This window comes from Ornithorhynchus anatinus, chromosome 18 (genome assembly GCF_004115215.2).
Source record: "Ornithorhynchus anatinus isolate Pmale09 chromosome 18, mOrnAna1.pri.v4, whole genome shotgun sequence".
NCBI lineage: Eukaryota > Metazoa > Chordata > Mammalia > Monotremata > Ornithorhynchidae > Ornithorhynchus > Ornithorhynchus anatinus.
In genome coordinates this window covers 15,022,673-15,036,929 of record NC_041745.1, presented here as the reverse complement: position 1 = coordinate 15,036,929, position 14,257 = coordinate 15,022,673, and the positions used below count along the sequence as shown (strand labels likewise).

At 56.7% G+C, this 14,257-nt stretch overlaps 1 protein-coding gene across 5 annotated transcripts in view; it reads left to right on the top strand.

The window, feature by feature from the left end:
* The first annotated feature begins 2,590 nt into the window (after positions 1-2,590).
* Positions 2,591-14,257, top strand: part of SFXN5 (sideroflexin 5) — an 82,338-nt gene continuing 70,671 nt past the window's right edge. For all 5 annotated transcript variants that reach the window (XM_029046485.2, XM_039914650.1, XM_029046483.2 and 2 more), the window contains exons 1-2: positions 2,591-2,694; positions 7,280-7,348. In XM_029046485.2, the coding sequence (XP_028902318.1) occupies positions 2,617-2,694; positions 7,280-7,348 (147 nt within the window). In that variant the 5' untranslated portion in view covers positions 2,591-2,616. The remainder of the gene's footprint in view (positions 2,695-7,279; positions 7,349-14,257) is intronic.

The window sequence follows — 14,257 nt, the reverse complement described above, 5'->3', positions numbered from 1 at the left end:
GCTTAACTTCTCTGGGCCTCAGTTACTTCATCTCTAAAATAGGGATTAAGACTGTGAGCCCCATGTGGGACAACCTGATTCCCCTATGTCTACCCCAGCGCTTAGAACAGTGCTCTGCACATAGTAAGCGCTTAACAAATACCAACATTATTAAAATGGGGATGAAGACTGTGAGCCTCACATGGGACAACCCGATTACCCTGTATCTCCCCCAGGGCTTAGAACAGTGCTCTGCACATAGTAAGCACTTAACAAATACCATCATTATTATTATTAATGGATAGACCCCGGGGCCTGGGAGCCAGAAGGTCATGGGTTCTAATCCCTTGTCTCTGCCTTGCCTTGGGCAAGTCACTTCACTCCTCTGGGCCTCGGTCCCCTCCTCTGCAAAATGGGGATTAAGACTGTCAGCCCCATGTGGCCTTGTATTGGGAAGCAGCGTGGCTCAGTGGAAAGAGGCCGGGCTTGGGAGTCAGAGGTCATGGGTTCGAATCCCTGCTCTGCCCCTTGTCAGCTGGGTGACTGTGGGCAAGTCACTTCACTTCTCTGGGCCTCAGCGACCTCAGCTGTAAAATGGGGATGAAGACTCTGAGCTTCGTGTGGGACAACCTGATGACCCTGTATCTCCCCCGGCGCTGAGAACAGCACTCTGCACATAGTAAGCACTTAACAAATACCAACATTATCATTATTATTATCAGCACCTGACTGTGAGCCTCATGTGGGACAACTGATGACCCTGTATCTCCCCCAGCGCTTAGAACAGTGCTCTGCACCTACTAAGCGCTTAACAGATACCATCATTATTATTATTAATGGATAGATCCCGGGTCCTGGGAGTCAGAAGGTCATGGGTTCTAATCCCTTGTCTCTGTCTTGCCTTGGGCAAGTCACTTCACTCCTCTGGGCCTCAGTCCCCTCATCTGCAAAATGGGGATGAAGACCATCAAACCCATGTATCCACCCCAGCGCTTAGGACGGTGCCTGGCCCATAGTGAGCGCTTGACAGATGCCATTATTCTTATTCATTCATTCATTCAATAGTATTTATTGAGCGCTTACTATGTGCAGAGCACTGTACTAAGCGCTTGGGATGAACAAGTCGGCAACAGATAGAGACGGTCCCTGCCGTTCAACGGGCTTACGGTCTGATCGGGGGAGACGGACAGACGAGAACGATGGCGATAAACAGAGTCGAGGGGAAGAACATCTCGTAAAAACAACGGCAACTAAATAGAATCGAGGCGATGTACAATTCATTAACAAAATAAATAGGGTAACGAAAATATATACAGTCGAGCGGACGAGTACGGTGCTGTGGGGATGGGAAGGGAGAGGTGGAGGAGCAGAGGGAAAAGGAGAAAATGAGGCTTTAGCCGCGGAGAGGTAAAGAGGGGATGGCAGAGGGAGAAGAGGGAGAAGAGGAGCTCAGTCTGGGAACGCCTCTTGGAGGAGGTGATTTTTAAGTAGGGTTTTGAAGAGGGAAAGAGAATCGGTTTGGCAGAGGTGAGGAGGGAGGGCGTTCCGGGACCGCGGGAGGACGCGGCCCGGGGGTCGACGGCGAGACGGGGGAGACCGAGGGACGGCGAGGAGGCGGGCGGCAGAGGAGCGGAGCGTGCGGGGTGGGCGGTAGAAAGAGAGAAGGGAGGAGAGGTAGGAAGGGGCAAGGTGATGGAGAGCCTCGAAGCCTAGAGTGAGGAGTTTTTGTTTGGAGCGGAGGTCGATAGGCAACCACTGGAGTCGTTTAAGAAGGGGAGTGACATGCCCAGATCGTTTCTGCAGGAAGATGAGCCGGGCAGCGGAGTGAAGAATTAGACCGGAGCGGGGCGAGAGAGGAGGAAGGGAGGTCAGAGAGAAGGCCGACACAGTAGTCTAGCCGGGATATAACGAGAGCCCGTAATAGTAAGGTAGCCGTTTGGGTGGAGAGGAAAGGGCGGATCTCGGCGATATCGTAGAGGTGAAACCGGCAGGTCTCGGTAACGGATAGGATGCGTGGGGTGAACGAGAGAGACGAGTCAAGGATGACACCGAGATCGCGGGCCCGAGAGACGGGAAGGACGGTCGTGCCATCCACGGTGATAGGGAAGTCTGGGAGAGGACCGGGTTCGGGAGGGACGATGAGGAGCTCAGTCTCGTTCATGTCGAGTTTTAGGTGGCGGGCCGACATCCAGGTGGAGACGTCCCGGAGGCAGGAGGAGATGCGAGCCCGAAGGGAGGGGGAGAGGACGGGGGCGGAGATGTAGATCTGCGTGTCATCTGCGTAGAGATGGTAGTCGAAGCCGTGAGAGCGGATGAGTTCGCCGAGGGAGTGAGTGTAAATGGAGAACAGAAGAGGGCCAAGAACTGACCCTTGAGGAACTCCGACAGTTAGTAGTCTTCGCTCTGCGAACCCCAGGACTTAGCACAGTGCCTGGCCCTGGTTATCAGCCTTCAGCAGGCTGTGACCCCTCCAGGCCAAGATGGCCGCCTGGGGGGGAGGTAAAGACTACAACCCCCAGAATGCCCCGCGGCCCCCTAGGCCGCTGCGGTCGGCGACGACCAATCAGGAGCGGCGGCGGCGGCGGGGGCCGAGGAGGGACATTTTAAAAGGGCCGACGATTGCGGGCGTCCGGGGCCATGGCGGAGACTGCGGCGGCCGCGGCCGCCTCGGTGGGGGCGCCTCCCTTCCAGCTGGGGAAGCCGCGCTTCCAGCAGGTAAGGGAGACGGCGGGAAGGAACGGGCGGACGGGGCGGAGGAGGGAGGGTGGCCAAGATGGAGGGGGGGGGGAGAGGGAGGACGCCCCCGGCCCCCTCGGCCCCTCTGCCGCGGCCGCCCGGCAACGCCGCGGCGGGGAGCGTGCCCCTCCAGGCCTCGCTCCCATTGGCCGGGAGCGTGGGCGGTGGACGGGAGATCTGCGCCCCCATTGGCTGGCGGAGCCGTCGCTCTCCCGCCGCCGGCCCTGCCCACGCCCCCACTGGGAGCTGCCCCGTGATTGGCCGAGCAGGGCGCCGAGGGGGCGGGGCTTATCCCCCTCCCAGCGGTGACGAAGCCAAGGGCCACGGACCCGTTGGCCTCGAGGTCACGGGTTCGAGTCCCGCCCCGGGTAGCTGGGGGCTGCTGGCTTTTTAAAATTTAATTTATTTTTGAGGGGGCATGAGGGGGAAGAGACCACCTCCTTCTCCACTGTGATAAGCGCTGATGAGGCACCTGTGCCCAGCGCAGAGGCGCTGCACAGTTTGCTTGGCCTCATTCTTTCATTCAGTAGTATTTATTGAGCGCTTACTATGTGCAGAGCACTGTACTAAGCGCTTGGAATGGACAACTGGGCAACAGATAGAGACCAACCCTGCCCATGGACGGGATCACAGTCTAATCGGGGGAGACATTTGGACAAAAACAAGACAACTTAATCACGATAAATAGAATCAAGAGGATGGACCCCTCATTAACGAAATAGATAGGGGAATAATAATAATAATGTTGGTATTTGTTAAGCGCTTACTATGTGCAGAGCTCTGTTCTAAGCGCTGGGGGAGTTACAGGGTCATCAGGTTGTCCCACGTGAGGCTCACAGTTAATCCCCATTTCACAGATGAGGTCACTGAGGCACAGAAAAGTTAAGTGACTTGCCCACAGTCACACAGGGTAATAAAAATCTATACAAATGAGCACAGTGCTGAAGGGCTTGGGGTGACTTAGGTTGTGCCTTTAGGGACCCCTGTCCCTTCTCCCCCATTTTCCAGTCTGATTCCCCACCTCCATCCCTCCTGACCCCCTCAGGACTCAGTAATAATAATGTTGGTGTTTGTTAAGCGCTTACTATGTGCAGAGCGCTGTTCTAAGCGCTGGGGTAGACACAGGGTTGTCCCATGTGAGGTTCACAGTTAATCCCCATTTTCCAGATGAGGTCACTGAGGCACCGAGAAGTGAAGTGACTTGCCCACAGTCACCCAGCTGACAAGTGGCAGAGCTGGGATTCAAACCCATGACCTCTGACTCCCAAGCCCGGGCTCTTTCCACTGAAACCCGCTGCTTCTCTACTGTGGCCTGGTCCATAATCCCCTCCTCACACCCCAACAGGGTGGCTAAACGAGTTGCGGAGTCATCAGTGTAAAATTTCTGGGCCAGAGGCGTCTGGCATATTCACCCATTCAGTCGTATTTATTGAGCGCTGACTGTGTGCGGAGCCCTGGACTCAGCGCTTGGAAAGGACAACTGGGCAACAGGTAGAGACCATCCCGGCCCAACGGGCTCACCGTCTCGAAGGGGGGAGATGGATGACGAGACAAGTAGACAGCCGTCAATAGCGTCAATGTAGGTGGAATTATAGATCTATGCACATCATTAATAAAATTAATAGAGTAGTAAATATGTACAAATATACACAAGTGCTGTGGGGAGGGGAAGGGGGTAGAGCAGAGGGAGGGAGTCGGGGCGATGTGGGGAGAGGAGCGGAGGGGAAGGGACGGCTCAGTCTGGGAAGGCTTCCTGGAGGAGGGGAGCTCTCAGGAGGGCTTGGAAGAGGGGAAGAGAGTTAGTTGGGCGGAGGTGAGGAGGGAGGGCGTTCCGGGACAGCGGGAGGACGTGGGCCGGGGGTCGATGGCGGGACGGGCGAGAACGAGGCCCAGGGAGGAGGTGAGCGGCGGCAGAGGAGCGGAGTGTGTGCGCAGGGCCGGAGGAGGAGAGGAGGGAGGGGAGGGAGGAGGGGGCGAGGGGATGGACAACCTGAAAGCCAAGAGGGAGGAGTTTTTGTTTGATACGGCGGTGGATGGGCAACCACTGGGTATAATAATAATACTTGTTAAGCTCTTACTATATGGCAAGCACTGTTCTAAGTGCTGGGGAAGATAATAATAGTAATAAAGGTACTTGTTATAAGCGCTTACTAGGTGCCAAGCACTGTTCTAAGTACCAGGGTAGATGATGAGAAGCAGCTTGGTTTAGTGGAAGGAGCACGGGCTTGGGAGTCAGGGGTCGTGAGTTCTAATCCCGGCTCCGCCACTCATCAGCTGTGGGACTTTGGGCCAGTCTTTTAACTTCTTTGGGCCTCAGTTACCTCATCTGTAAAATGGGGATTCAGGACCATGAGCCCCATGTGGACAACCTGATTACCTTATAGCTACCTCAGTGCTTAGAACAGTGCTTGGCACATAGGAAGCGCTTAACGTTACCATTATTCTCTGGGCCTCAGTGACCTCCTCTGTGAAATGGGGATGAAGACTGTGAGCCCAAGATGGGACACAGATTGGGGCCCACCCGCTTAGCTTGTATCTACCCCAACGCGTAGGACAGGGCCTGGCACATAGAAAGCGTTTAACAAATACCATAAGAAAATCCCCCAGGGATCATTCATTCAGTCAATTGTATTTATTAAGTGCTTACTGTGTGCGGAGCACTGTTCTAAGCGCTTGGGAACGTACAGTACAGCAGTAAAGAGAGACAGTCCCTGCCCACGAAGAGCTCACAGTCTAGACGGAGGGAGACGGACATAGCCCCTGTGTTATAGGAAAACTGAGGGTAATAATAATAATAATAATTATGGTATTTATTAAGCTCTTACTATGTGCCAGGCCCTGTGTGGTAATAATAATAATGTTGCTGTCCGTTAAGCGCTTCTCTGTGCCAAGCACTGTTCTAAGCGCCGGGGTAGATACAGATTCATCAGGTTGTCCCACGTGGGGCTCACGGTCTTCATCCCCGTTCTCCAGATGAGGTCACCGAGGCCCAGAGAAGTGAAGCGACTTGCCCGAGGTCACACAGCAGCCAAGGGGCGGACCCGGGATTAGAACTCACGACCTCTGACTCTCAAGCCCGGGCTCTTGCCACCGAGCCACTCTGTGGTAGCCCCCCACCCCGGCCCCCTGCTCGGACTTGAGTCAGGCCCCACCCCGAGCATTTCCTGCAGTTAAGTCGCCGGAAGCCAGGTTCCCTAACCCAAGGCAAGAGCCGCTTCCCTCAGCGTAGACCCCGACGAGGGGCCCCGTGGCTACCGGCCGTTGCCCAACCGGCTGCCTTAGGGCTACCGGCTTCCCCTGGAACTAGTCGACTCGCCCGTCCAGCGAGGTGGAGCGGGGGGGACAAAAAAGAAGCAGGTCCCACCCAAAGGCGGCGGAAGGGCCAGAGGTCAAGCCCTACTTCGCCTGCCGGCGTTGACCGATGGATGAGGAAGAACACATAATAATAATAATAATAATAATAATGTTGGTATTGGTTAAGCGCTTACTATGTGCAGAGCGCTGTTCTCAGCGCTGGGGTAGATAAAGCGTAATCAGGTTGTCCCACGTGAGGCTCACAGTCTTAATCCCCATTTTACAGATGAGGGAACTGAGGCACAGAGAAGTGAAGGGACTTGCCCACTTCTGTTGTCTCACACGCGCCCACCTGTTCACTCACACACGCTCACTCTCACACTGTGCTGGACTGTGAGCTCGTTGTGGGCAGGGAACGCATCCGTTATGTTGTTCTACTGTCCTCTCCCGAGTGCTTAATACAGGGTTCTGCACAAAGTAAGCGCTCAATAAATGCGATTGAACGAGTGAATGACCCGAAAGGAGGGCCAGCCCCAGCCGCTGACCTCAAGGGGCCAGCGGTCTGGTCGGGGAGGAGGGATAATAATAATAATAATAACGTTGGTATTTGTTAAGCGCTTACTATGTGCAGAGCACTGTTCTAAGCACTGGGGTAGATACAGGGTCATCAGGTTGTCCCACGTGAGGCTCACGGTCTTCATCCCCATTTTACCGATGAGGGAACTGAGGCACAGAGAAGTGAAGTGACTTGCCCACAGTCGCACAGCTGACAAGTGGCAGAGTCAAACCCATGACCTCTGACTCCCAAGCCCGGGCTCTTTCCACTGAGCCACGCTGCTTCTCCGGGCGCCGGCCTTTCGGGGAGAAGGACGCCGTCTTTTTAGGCGCTCGCAGTCGGAGGACGTGGCGTCGACCCTACCGGGTGTCCATCCCATCAAGCTGCCCATCAGGCCGCGGGGGAGAGGTGTGGGTCAGCAGCGTCCGTGGTGGGCCATGGCCGGGGTGGGTGCAGGGAGACGGGAAGTGACAGAGCGGTCCTGGATGGGGAGGGGGGTGGGGTGGGCTAGGATCTTCCCGGGGGGAGGGCCCAGGGAGTGGGAGATGAGGGGGACGCCTAATTTGGGGGCAGGGAAGCGACTTCAGCCAGGGTTGTTTCCCCCAGGACCCGTCCCCCCGATGGCCCCTTTCCGCCATTCCCCAGAGAGCCCCATTTTACCACGGGGCACCGGCCTCCACTCACGACCTCTCCCGCCTCTTCTCTCCTCTACAGACTTCGTTCTACGGCCGCTTCAGACACTTCCTGGACATCATCGACCCCCGTACGCTCTTCGTCACGGAGGTAGGCATCCTCTCTCGGGCACCTTGTTTCTGGCCTCCTCCGGGCCCGAAGAGGCTTCCAGAGGTCACCGAGCCAACCTCGCCTCTAGCCAGATCTGCCTCTAGCCTCCCTCCTTCCCCCGCGTGTCCGGCGGAAATCTGTTCTCCCGGGATGCCGTGCAACCAGAACGGCCGGAAGGGTTGGGTCAGGTGGATCACATGGGGATCGGATGGTCCTTGCTGGATCACCGGAGGGACAGTCAGGGAGGGGATAGAAGGGGGTGTTGGGTGGTCAGCGCCGGGTCACTGGAGGGACAGTCGGGGACGGAGAAGGGAGCGTCAGGGGTGTCGGATAGTCCGTGCTGGGTCACTGGGGGGGGACAGTCAAGGAAGGGACGGAGAGGGGAGAGTCGGGGGTCGTGGTGGATTCCTGGAGGGAGACTCGGGGACGGAGAGGTAACTATGGGTGTTGGATGGTCCGGGCTGGGTCACTGGTGGACAGTCAGAGAGGGGAGAGAAGGGGTGTAGGCTGGTATCGCTGACCGTGAGGATGGAGCAGAGTCAGGGCCAGGAAACTAGAGTGCCCGGGTTCCTGGCTGACCGCCACCCGGGGAGACCTCCCGCTCCCCAGGAAACGGGCAGACGTGGCCGAAAACCCAGCTGGGTCAGACCGGGGCTGAGAGAGGGGAAGGGGATCAAGCAGAAACCTTTCAGAAGTGATGGGGGGAGAGGGGGAGTATATCCCGGGGGAGCGCGAGGGGCGTCGGGTCTCTGTGGGACAGGGGCCCAGTATCCCGTCTCCGCAGCTCCCTGACCCGGTTCATCCATTCATTCATTCAGTCGGATTTACTGAGGGCTCACTGTGTGCAGAGCACTGCCCTAAACTCTTGGGAGAGTACAGTAGAACAGTAAGCAGACACATTTCCTGCCCGTCGGCCACCGCAGCCCCAGGGGGAGCCTGAGGGAGACCCCATCCCACGGCTGCCCGCGTTGCCCACACGGAATTGTCCCTGAATCCACTCTTCCTGTGGCCCCCCCCCCCCCAATCCTCCCCAAGGCCCCCTCCTCTCCCCTCACCTCACCCACCCCTTTCCACCCCGCACCCACCTCCTCCGTCTCCCCGCAGCCCCCTCCTCTGCCCACACCCAGGCACCTCCCCCTCCCAGGGCCCGGCGGGAGGGTCCGAGCAGACGTGTGTCCCGGCTGGACATCCCCGGGCCCGGCGCGGACTGCAGGACGCCCCCGCCGAGCTCAGCGCGGGCGGGCCCGTACGGACGGTCAACCAACTGGGTCAGCCGAGATCCGGCAGAGCCGTTCGGTCATTCATTCAATCGTAGTTACAGAGCGCTTACTGTGTGCAGAGCACTGTACTAAGCGCTTGGGAGAGGACAGTAGAACAATAAAGAGATATTCCCTGCCCTGTAGCGAGCTTACGGCCCAGAGGAGGGGAGACAGACATCAATACAAAGAAATAGAACTACAGATATACGCACAAGTGCTGTGGGGAGGGGAGGGAGAGCAAAGAGAGTAAGTCAGGGTGAAGCAGAAGGGAGTGGGAGTTGAGGAAAAGTGGGGCTTAGTCTGGGAAGACCTCTTGGAGAGGCTGCGCCTTCAATGAGGTGTTAAGCGGGAGAGAGTAATTGCTCGGAAGGTGTAAGATTCAGGTGGTTGGAATGAGATTTTGAACCGTTCCTGGCAAGGAAGGCAGGGCCGGAGAGCAGTTCAATCTTCGTGGAGCTAATTTGTGCCTCCCTTCCTCGTTCCGCACCGAATGCGGGGAGCTTTGAAGTCAGAGCGCAGGCTTTCTGGGAATAACTCCAGTCGACTGGGTCGGGGAATGAGTCAGCAGCGACTGGGGAGTTGGGAAGGGGGAGATTCTCTTGAATTTGCAACCGGGAAAACTGGGGTCGCTCTGTGAGGGTTCAGCTTCAGTGACGTGTCTTTTCTGCGGTGTGGCAGGGCTGGTCTCATAACAATAATAATAATAATTAGGGTATCTGTTCAGCCCTTTCTATGTGCCGGGCACCGTACTAGGCTCTGGGGTGGATACGAGCAAATGGCGTCCCTGTCCCAGGTGGAGCTCACAGTCTCCCTCCCCGTTTTACAGAGGAGGGGACTGAGCCCAGAGAAGGTGACTTGCCCAGGGTCGCGTGGAGGAACCGGGATTAGAACCCGTGAGTTTCTGACTCCCAGGCCCGTGCTCTCTCCGCTTCGCCGTGCTGCTTCTCCTATGCCCGTGCCCTGGGGTCTCCAGATAGAGCCGCAACAGCCCCTGCCCTCAGAGAGCCCTCGTTCCCGTGGGGGTGACAGGGTGGCCAACCCGAGCCTCTCTGCAGTGTCCTGCCCATCTGCCGTAGCCTCCACCTTTCTGGCGGTTTGATATCAGACAAGAAGTCCCGTCCCCTGGATCCATTCCACACTTCTTGCCTGAGGCATTTTGCTTGCTTTAAAAAAAAAAAACCAACAAAAAATATTTAAGTGCTTACGACGTGTCAAACACCGTTCTAAGCGCTGCGGTAGGTACGAGTTAATCAGGTTGGACCCAGTCTCTGTCCCACGTGGGGCTCACGGCCTAAGTAAGAGGGAGGATCTTGTGGCCTAGTGGATAAGAGCATGGGAGTCACAAGGTCATAATAATAATAATAATAATGTCGGTATTTGTTAAACGCTTACTATGTGCAGAGCACTGTTCTAAGCGCTGGGGTAGATTCAGGGTAATCAGGTGGTCCCACATGAGGCTCACGGTCTTCATCCCCATTTTCCAGATGAGGCACAGAGAAGTGAAGTGACTTGCCCACAGTCTCACAGCTGACAAGTGGCGGTCCTGGGATTCTAACCCATGACCTCTGACTCCCAAGCCCAGGCTCTTTCCACTGAGCCACGCTGCTTCTGATCATGAGTCATAATAATAATAATAATAATGTTGGTATTTGTTAAGCGCTTACTATGTGCCGAGCACTGTTCTAAGCGCTGGGGTAGACAAAGGGGAATCAGGTTGTCCCACGTGGGGCTCACAGTCTTAATCCCCATTTTACAGATGAGGGAACTGAGGCACAGAGAAGTTAAGTGACTTGCCCACAGTCACACAGCCGACAAGTGGCAGAGCTGGGATTCGAACTCATGAGCCCTGACTCCAAAGCCCATGCTCTTTCCACTGAGCCACGCTGCTTTGGTCATGGGTTCTAATCTCAGCTCTGCTACTTGCCTGCTGCGTGACACTGGGCAAGTCACTTCCCTTCTCTGGGCCTCAGTGACCTCATCAGTAAAATGGGGATTGAGGTTGTGAGCCCCACATGGGAGAGGGACTATGTCCAACCCAACTTGCCTATATCCACCCGGGTGTTTAGTACAGTGCTTGGCACGTAGTAAGCGCCTAACCACTATCACAGTTGTTATTGTTCTGGAAGACAGCGTATGTCCCCAGGATGGCTTCAAGCTAAACCAGTGCAGTGCAGTATTAAACCCTCTATTTGGTTGTGAGATGCAACTCCTTGAACCCCCCTCCCCAAACTGCCATCCCCACCCTTCTTTGCTAGCTTCCATTTTGTAACACGACTAAATATCCTCCTCCTTCAGGAAGCCTACCCTGCTTGGCCCGCTCCTGCTTCCTAAGCATTTCGGTTGCCCCCTCCCGCCGAGATCAGTGTCCGTTGTCGTGTCTCCGTTGTCGTGTCTGTGTGGATCGGGGGTGTCTACATTTGACTTCCCGTCTCCCCCCCGTCGAACCGCCGCGAGCGTCTCCCCCAGGACCCTCGATTGTCTGTGTGTGCACCTCCTATCTCCCCCCGTGAGACTGTCAGCGCCTCCCCCAGTACCCAGACCATGACTCTGTCCCAAAGTGGGTGTCCAAGATGAGCTGTGGGAGTCTGGGCTTCCCCCAGCCCAAATAGTAACTGGTATTTAAGTGCCGACTAGGTGCTAAACACTGTACTAATCACCGGGGCAGTGCCGGTTCCCAGTCTAAGTCAGCGGGAGAATAGGTAGTGAAATCCCCATTTTGCAGATGAGGGAACTGAGGCCCAGAGATGTTAAGTCGCACAGCAGGCAGGATGCAGAGGCGGAATTAGAACCCAGGTCCTCTGACTCCCAGGCTCGTGCTGCATCCCCCCTTATTATCCCCTAAACCAAGGATTCCCCAGGGTGAGAAGGGAGTGGGGAGATTTGGGGAGGAAAAGCTGGAAGATCTGCTCCCAAGACAGTGGATGTAGGGGTGGGAGGGGGTCGTCCGAACGACCCCACCTTGATGGCGTGGTCCTCAGGGACGAGAAAGTAGGGAGGTTGGGATTTTCCTCAGCTGTTTCCACTGCTCTTGGGGAAGCCCAGGTTTCAGGTCTGCTCCCTTCGGGCCTCCCGCTGGGATTTCTGGACCAATCAGTCACCTTTAGTAAATAAATAAAATAAATGTTGGTATTTGTTAAGCGCTTACTATGTGCCGAGCACTGTTCTAAGCGCTGGGGTAGACACAGGGGAATCAGGTTGTCCCACTTGGGGCTCACAATCTTAATCCCCATTTTACAGATGAGGTAACTGAGGCACCGAGAAGTTAAGTGACTTGCCCAAATTCACACAGCTGACAGGTGGCCGAGCCGGGATTCGAACCCATGACCTCTGACTCCAAAGCCCGTGCTCTTTCCACTGAGCCACGCTGCTTCTCTAGTGAGCTGCTTCTCTTAGTGAGCACTTGTGCAGAGCACTGTACTAAGCGCTTGGGAGGGTACGATATAACCGAGTTGGTAGACACGTTCCCCGCTCACCGGTCTGGAAGGGAAGGTTGGAGGACCACCGTCAGCTTATCACGGGCGGGGAGTGGTCCTGCTAATCCTGTAGCATTGAACCCTCCCAAGGGCTTAGCACAGTGCTCTGCACATAGTAAGCACTCGGTAAATGCCGTTGATTGATTGATTGGCCATTGTTCACCCTCATCATCACCTCTAAATCCACAAATTGGAGCATTCTTCCATCATCTGGCCCCATGGATCTGTCCGCCCTTGTTGACATCAAGGGAGGAGGAGGACATGGCATTTAAGCGCTTACTACGTGCCAGGCACTGTACTAAGCGCCGGGGTGGATGCAAGCATATCAAGGGCCTGGGGGCTTCTTCTCCACTTAACAGCCCCCTCCCTATCCCCTTTCCAGGCCTCCCCTGCGATTAGCCGGGTTCCAGCAGGATCCTTTGAAAGCATATCCTGGGGGAGGCCGGACCGGTGGAAAGGGGGGAACGTCTATGTAACCATGTAAGCAGCACGGCCTAGTGGCTAGAGCACGGGCCTAAGTCATGAATTCTAATCCCCGCTCCGTTGTGTGACCTCAGGCAAGTCACTTCACGTCTGTGGACCTCAGTCTGGAAAATGGGGATTGATCCTGTGAGCCCCACGTGGGACGGGGCCTGTGTCCAACCCGATTTGCTCGATCCACCCCAGCGCTTAGAACGGGGCCTGGCACAAAGTAAGAGCTTGACAAATGCCATAATTATTTAGCAGTCACCTGTTTCGGAAACTAGAATGTCCACCCCACCCGCTGACCCTTGCCATCGCTCCGCACCGGTTTCAACGTAGTCTTCCTTGAAGGCGGCGGGCTGGATTGTACCGCCTTCCCTGCCCCATCTCCACCCACAAGGCCCCTTTGTGACCCAGTTTCGGCTCCGCGCGAGAGCCATCCCCCAAGAGCGGTGCCCGCTTCCTGTGGCTCTGCGGGGAGGACCGTGGGATTCCAACTTCTCGTCCTCTGGAGAATCAGGGATGGGGTCCTTGCCTCCCGTCCTCCCCCTTCCCCCCGGGGCCGGGACACCGCAGGCTCCTGGCCGGCCTGAGTGTGGGATCCGTGCGGGGGGTGGGCGGCGAGGGGCTGGCATCGAAGCCGCCCGCTTTGATCCCAGCCCCTGGAGCCCAGCCTGGGTTGCCATGGGAACCCCGCAGCGGCCCCCCCCCCCCCCCCCCCCAAGCCTATTCATCGCTCGGCCTGCAACTGTGGTGGTGGGGGTGGGCGCCCGCTTGGGAGAATTCGGGGTCCCAAATGGCCATGAAGGGTCCCCTCCTCCCCCACAGCGCAAGCTGCCGTCCAACTTGCAGCTGCCCGGCGAAGGGGCCGAGGTGCCAGGGGAGGGTGGAGGGCAACACGGCGGCTCTGCCCGCAGATAATAATGATAACGATGGAATTTGTTAAGCGCCTACTGTATGCCAAGCACTGTTCTAAGCACTGGGGTAGATACAGAGTAGTCAGGTTGTCCCACGTGGGGCTTCCGGTCCTCATCCCCATTTTGCAGATGAGGTAACTGAGGTGAAGTGACTCCCCCAAAGTCACACAGCTGCTACCCGGCACAGCCGGGATTAGAACCCACGACCTCTGACTCCCAAGCCCGGGCTCTTTCCGCAAAGCCACGCTTGGCCCGTTTGTCTTCTCCTTGCCGAAGCCCGCACCCCAGTTTTGCCAGCCCATAGGGTGCCCCCTGGACAACCAGCGCTGAGGAAGGGCTGCCATTCCGGAGGAGCCGGCCTGTAACCCCCGACAGACGCAGTTACCCCGAGGGTTCGGGCCAGGGGCGGGCGGCGGGACGGGGCTCACGTGTGTTCGTGTTTGTGCCCTTCTGCCAGCCTCATAGATGGTCACCAAGGCAACCGGAGCCCATGGGAACAGGGCAGAACTCAGGTCCTGACTCTCCTGCACATCCCTGGGTGGGGCGGGATGGCCTAGTGGACAGAACACAGGCCTGGGCGTCAGCGGCTCTAATCCCGGCTCCGCCGCTTGTCCGCTATGTGACCTTGGACAAGTCACTTTGCTTCTCCAGGCCTCAGTTCCCTCGTCTGTAAAATGGGGATTGAGACGGGGAACCCCACGTGGGACAGGGATTGTCCAACCTGATTTGCATGTATCCACCCCAGCGCTTAGTACAGTGCCTAGCACATAGTAAGCGCTTAACAAATACCATAATTAT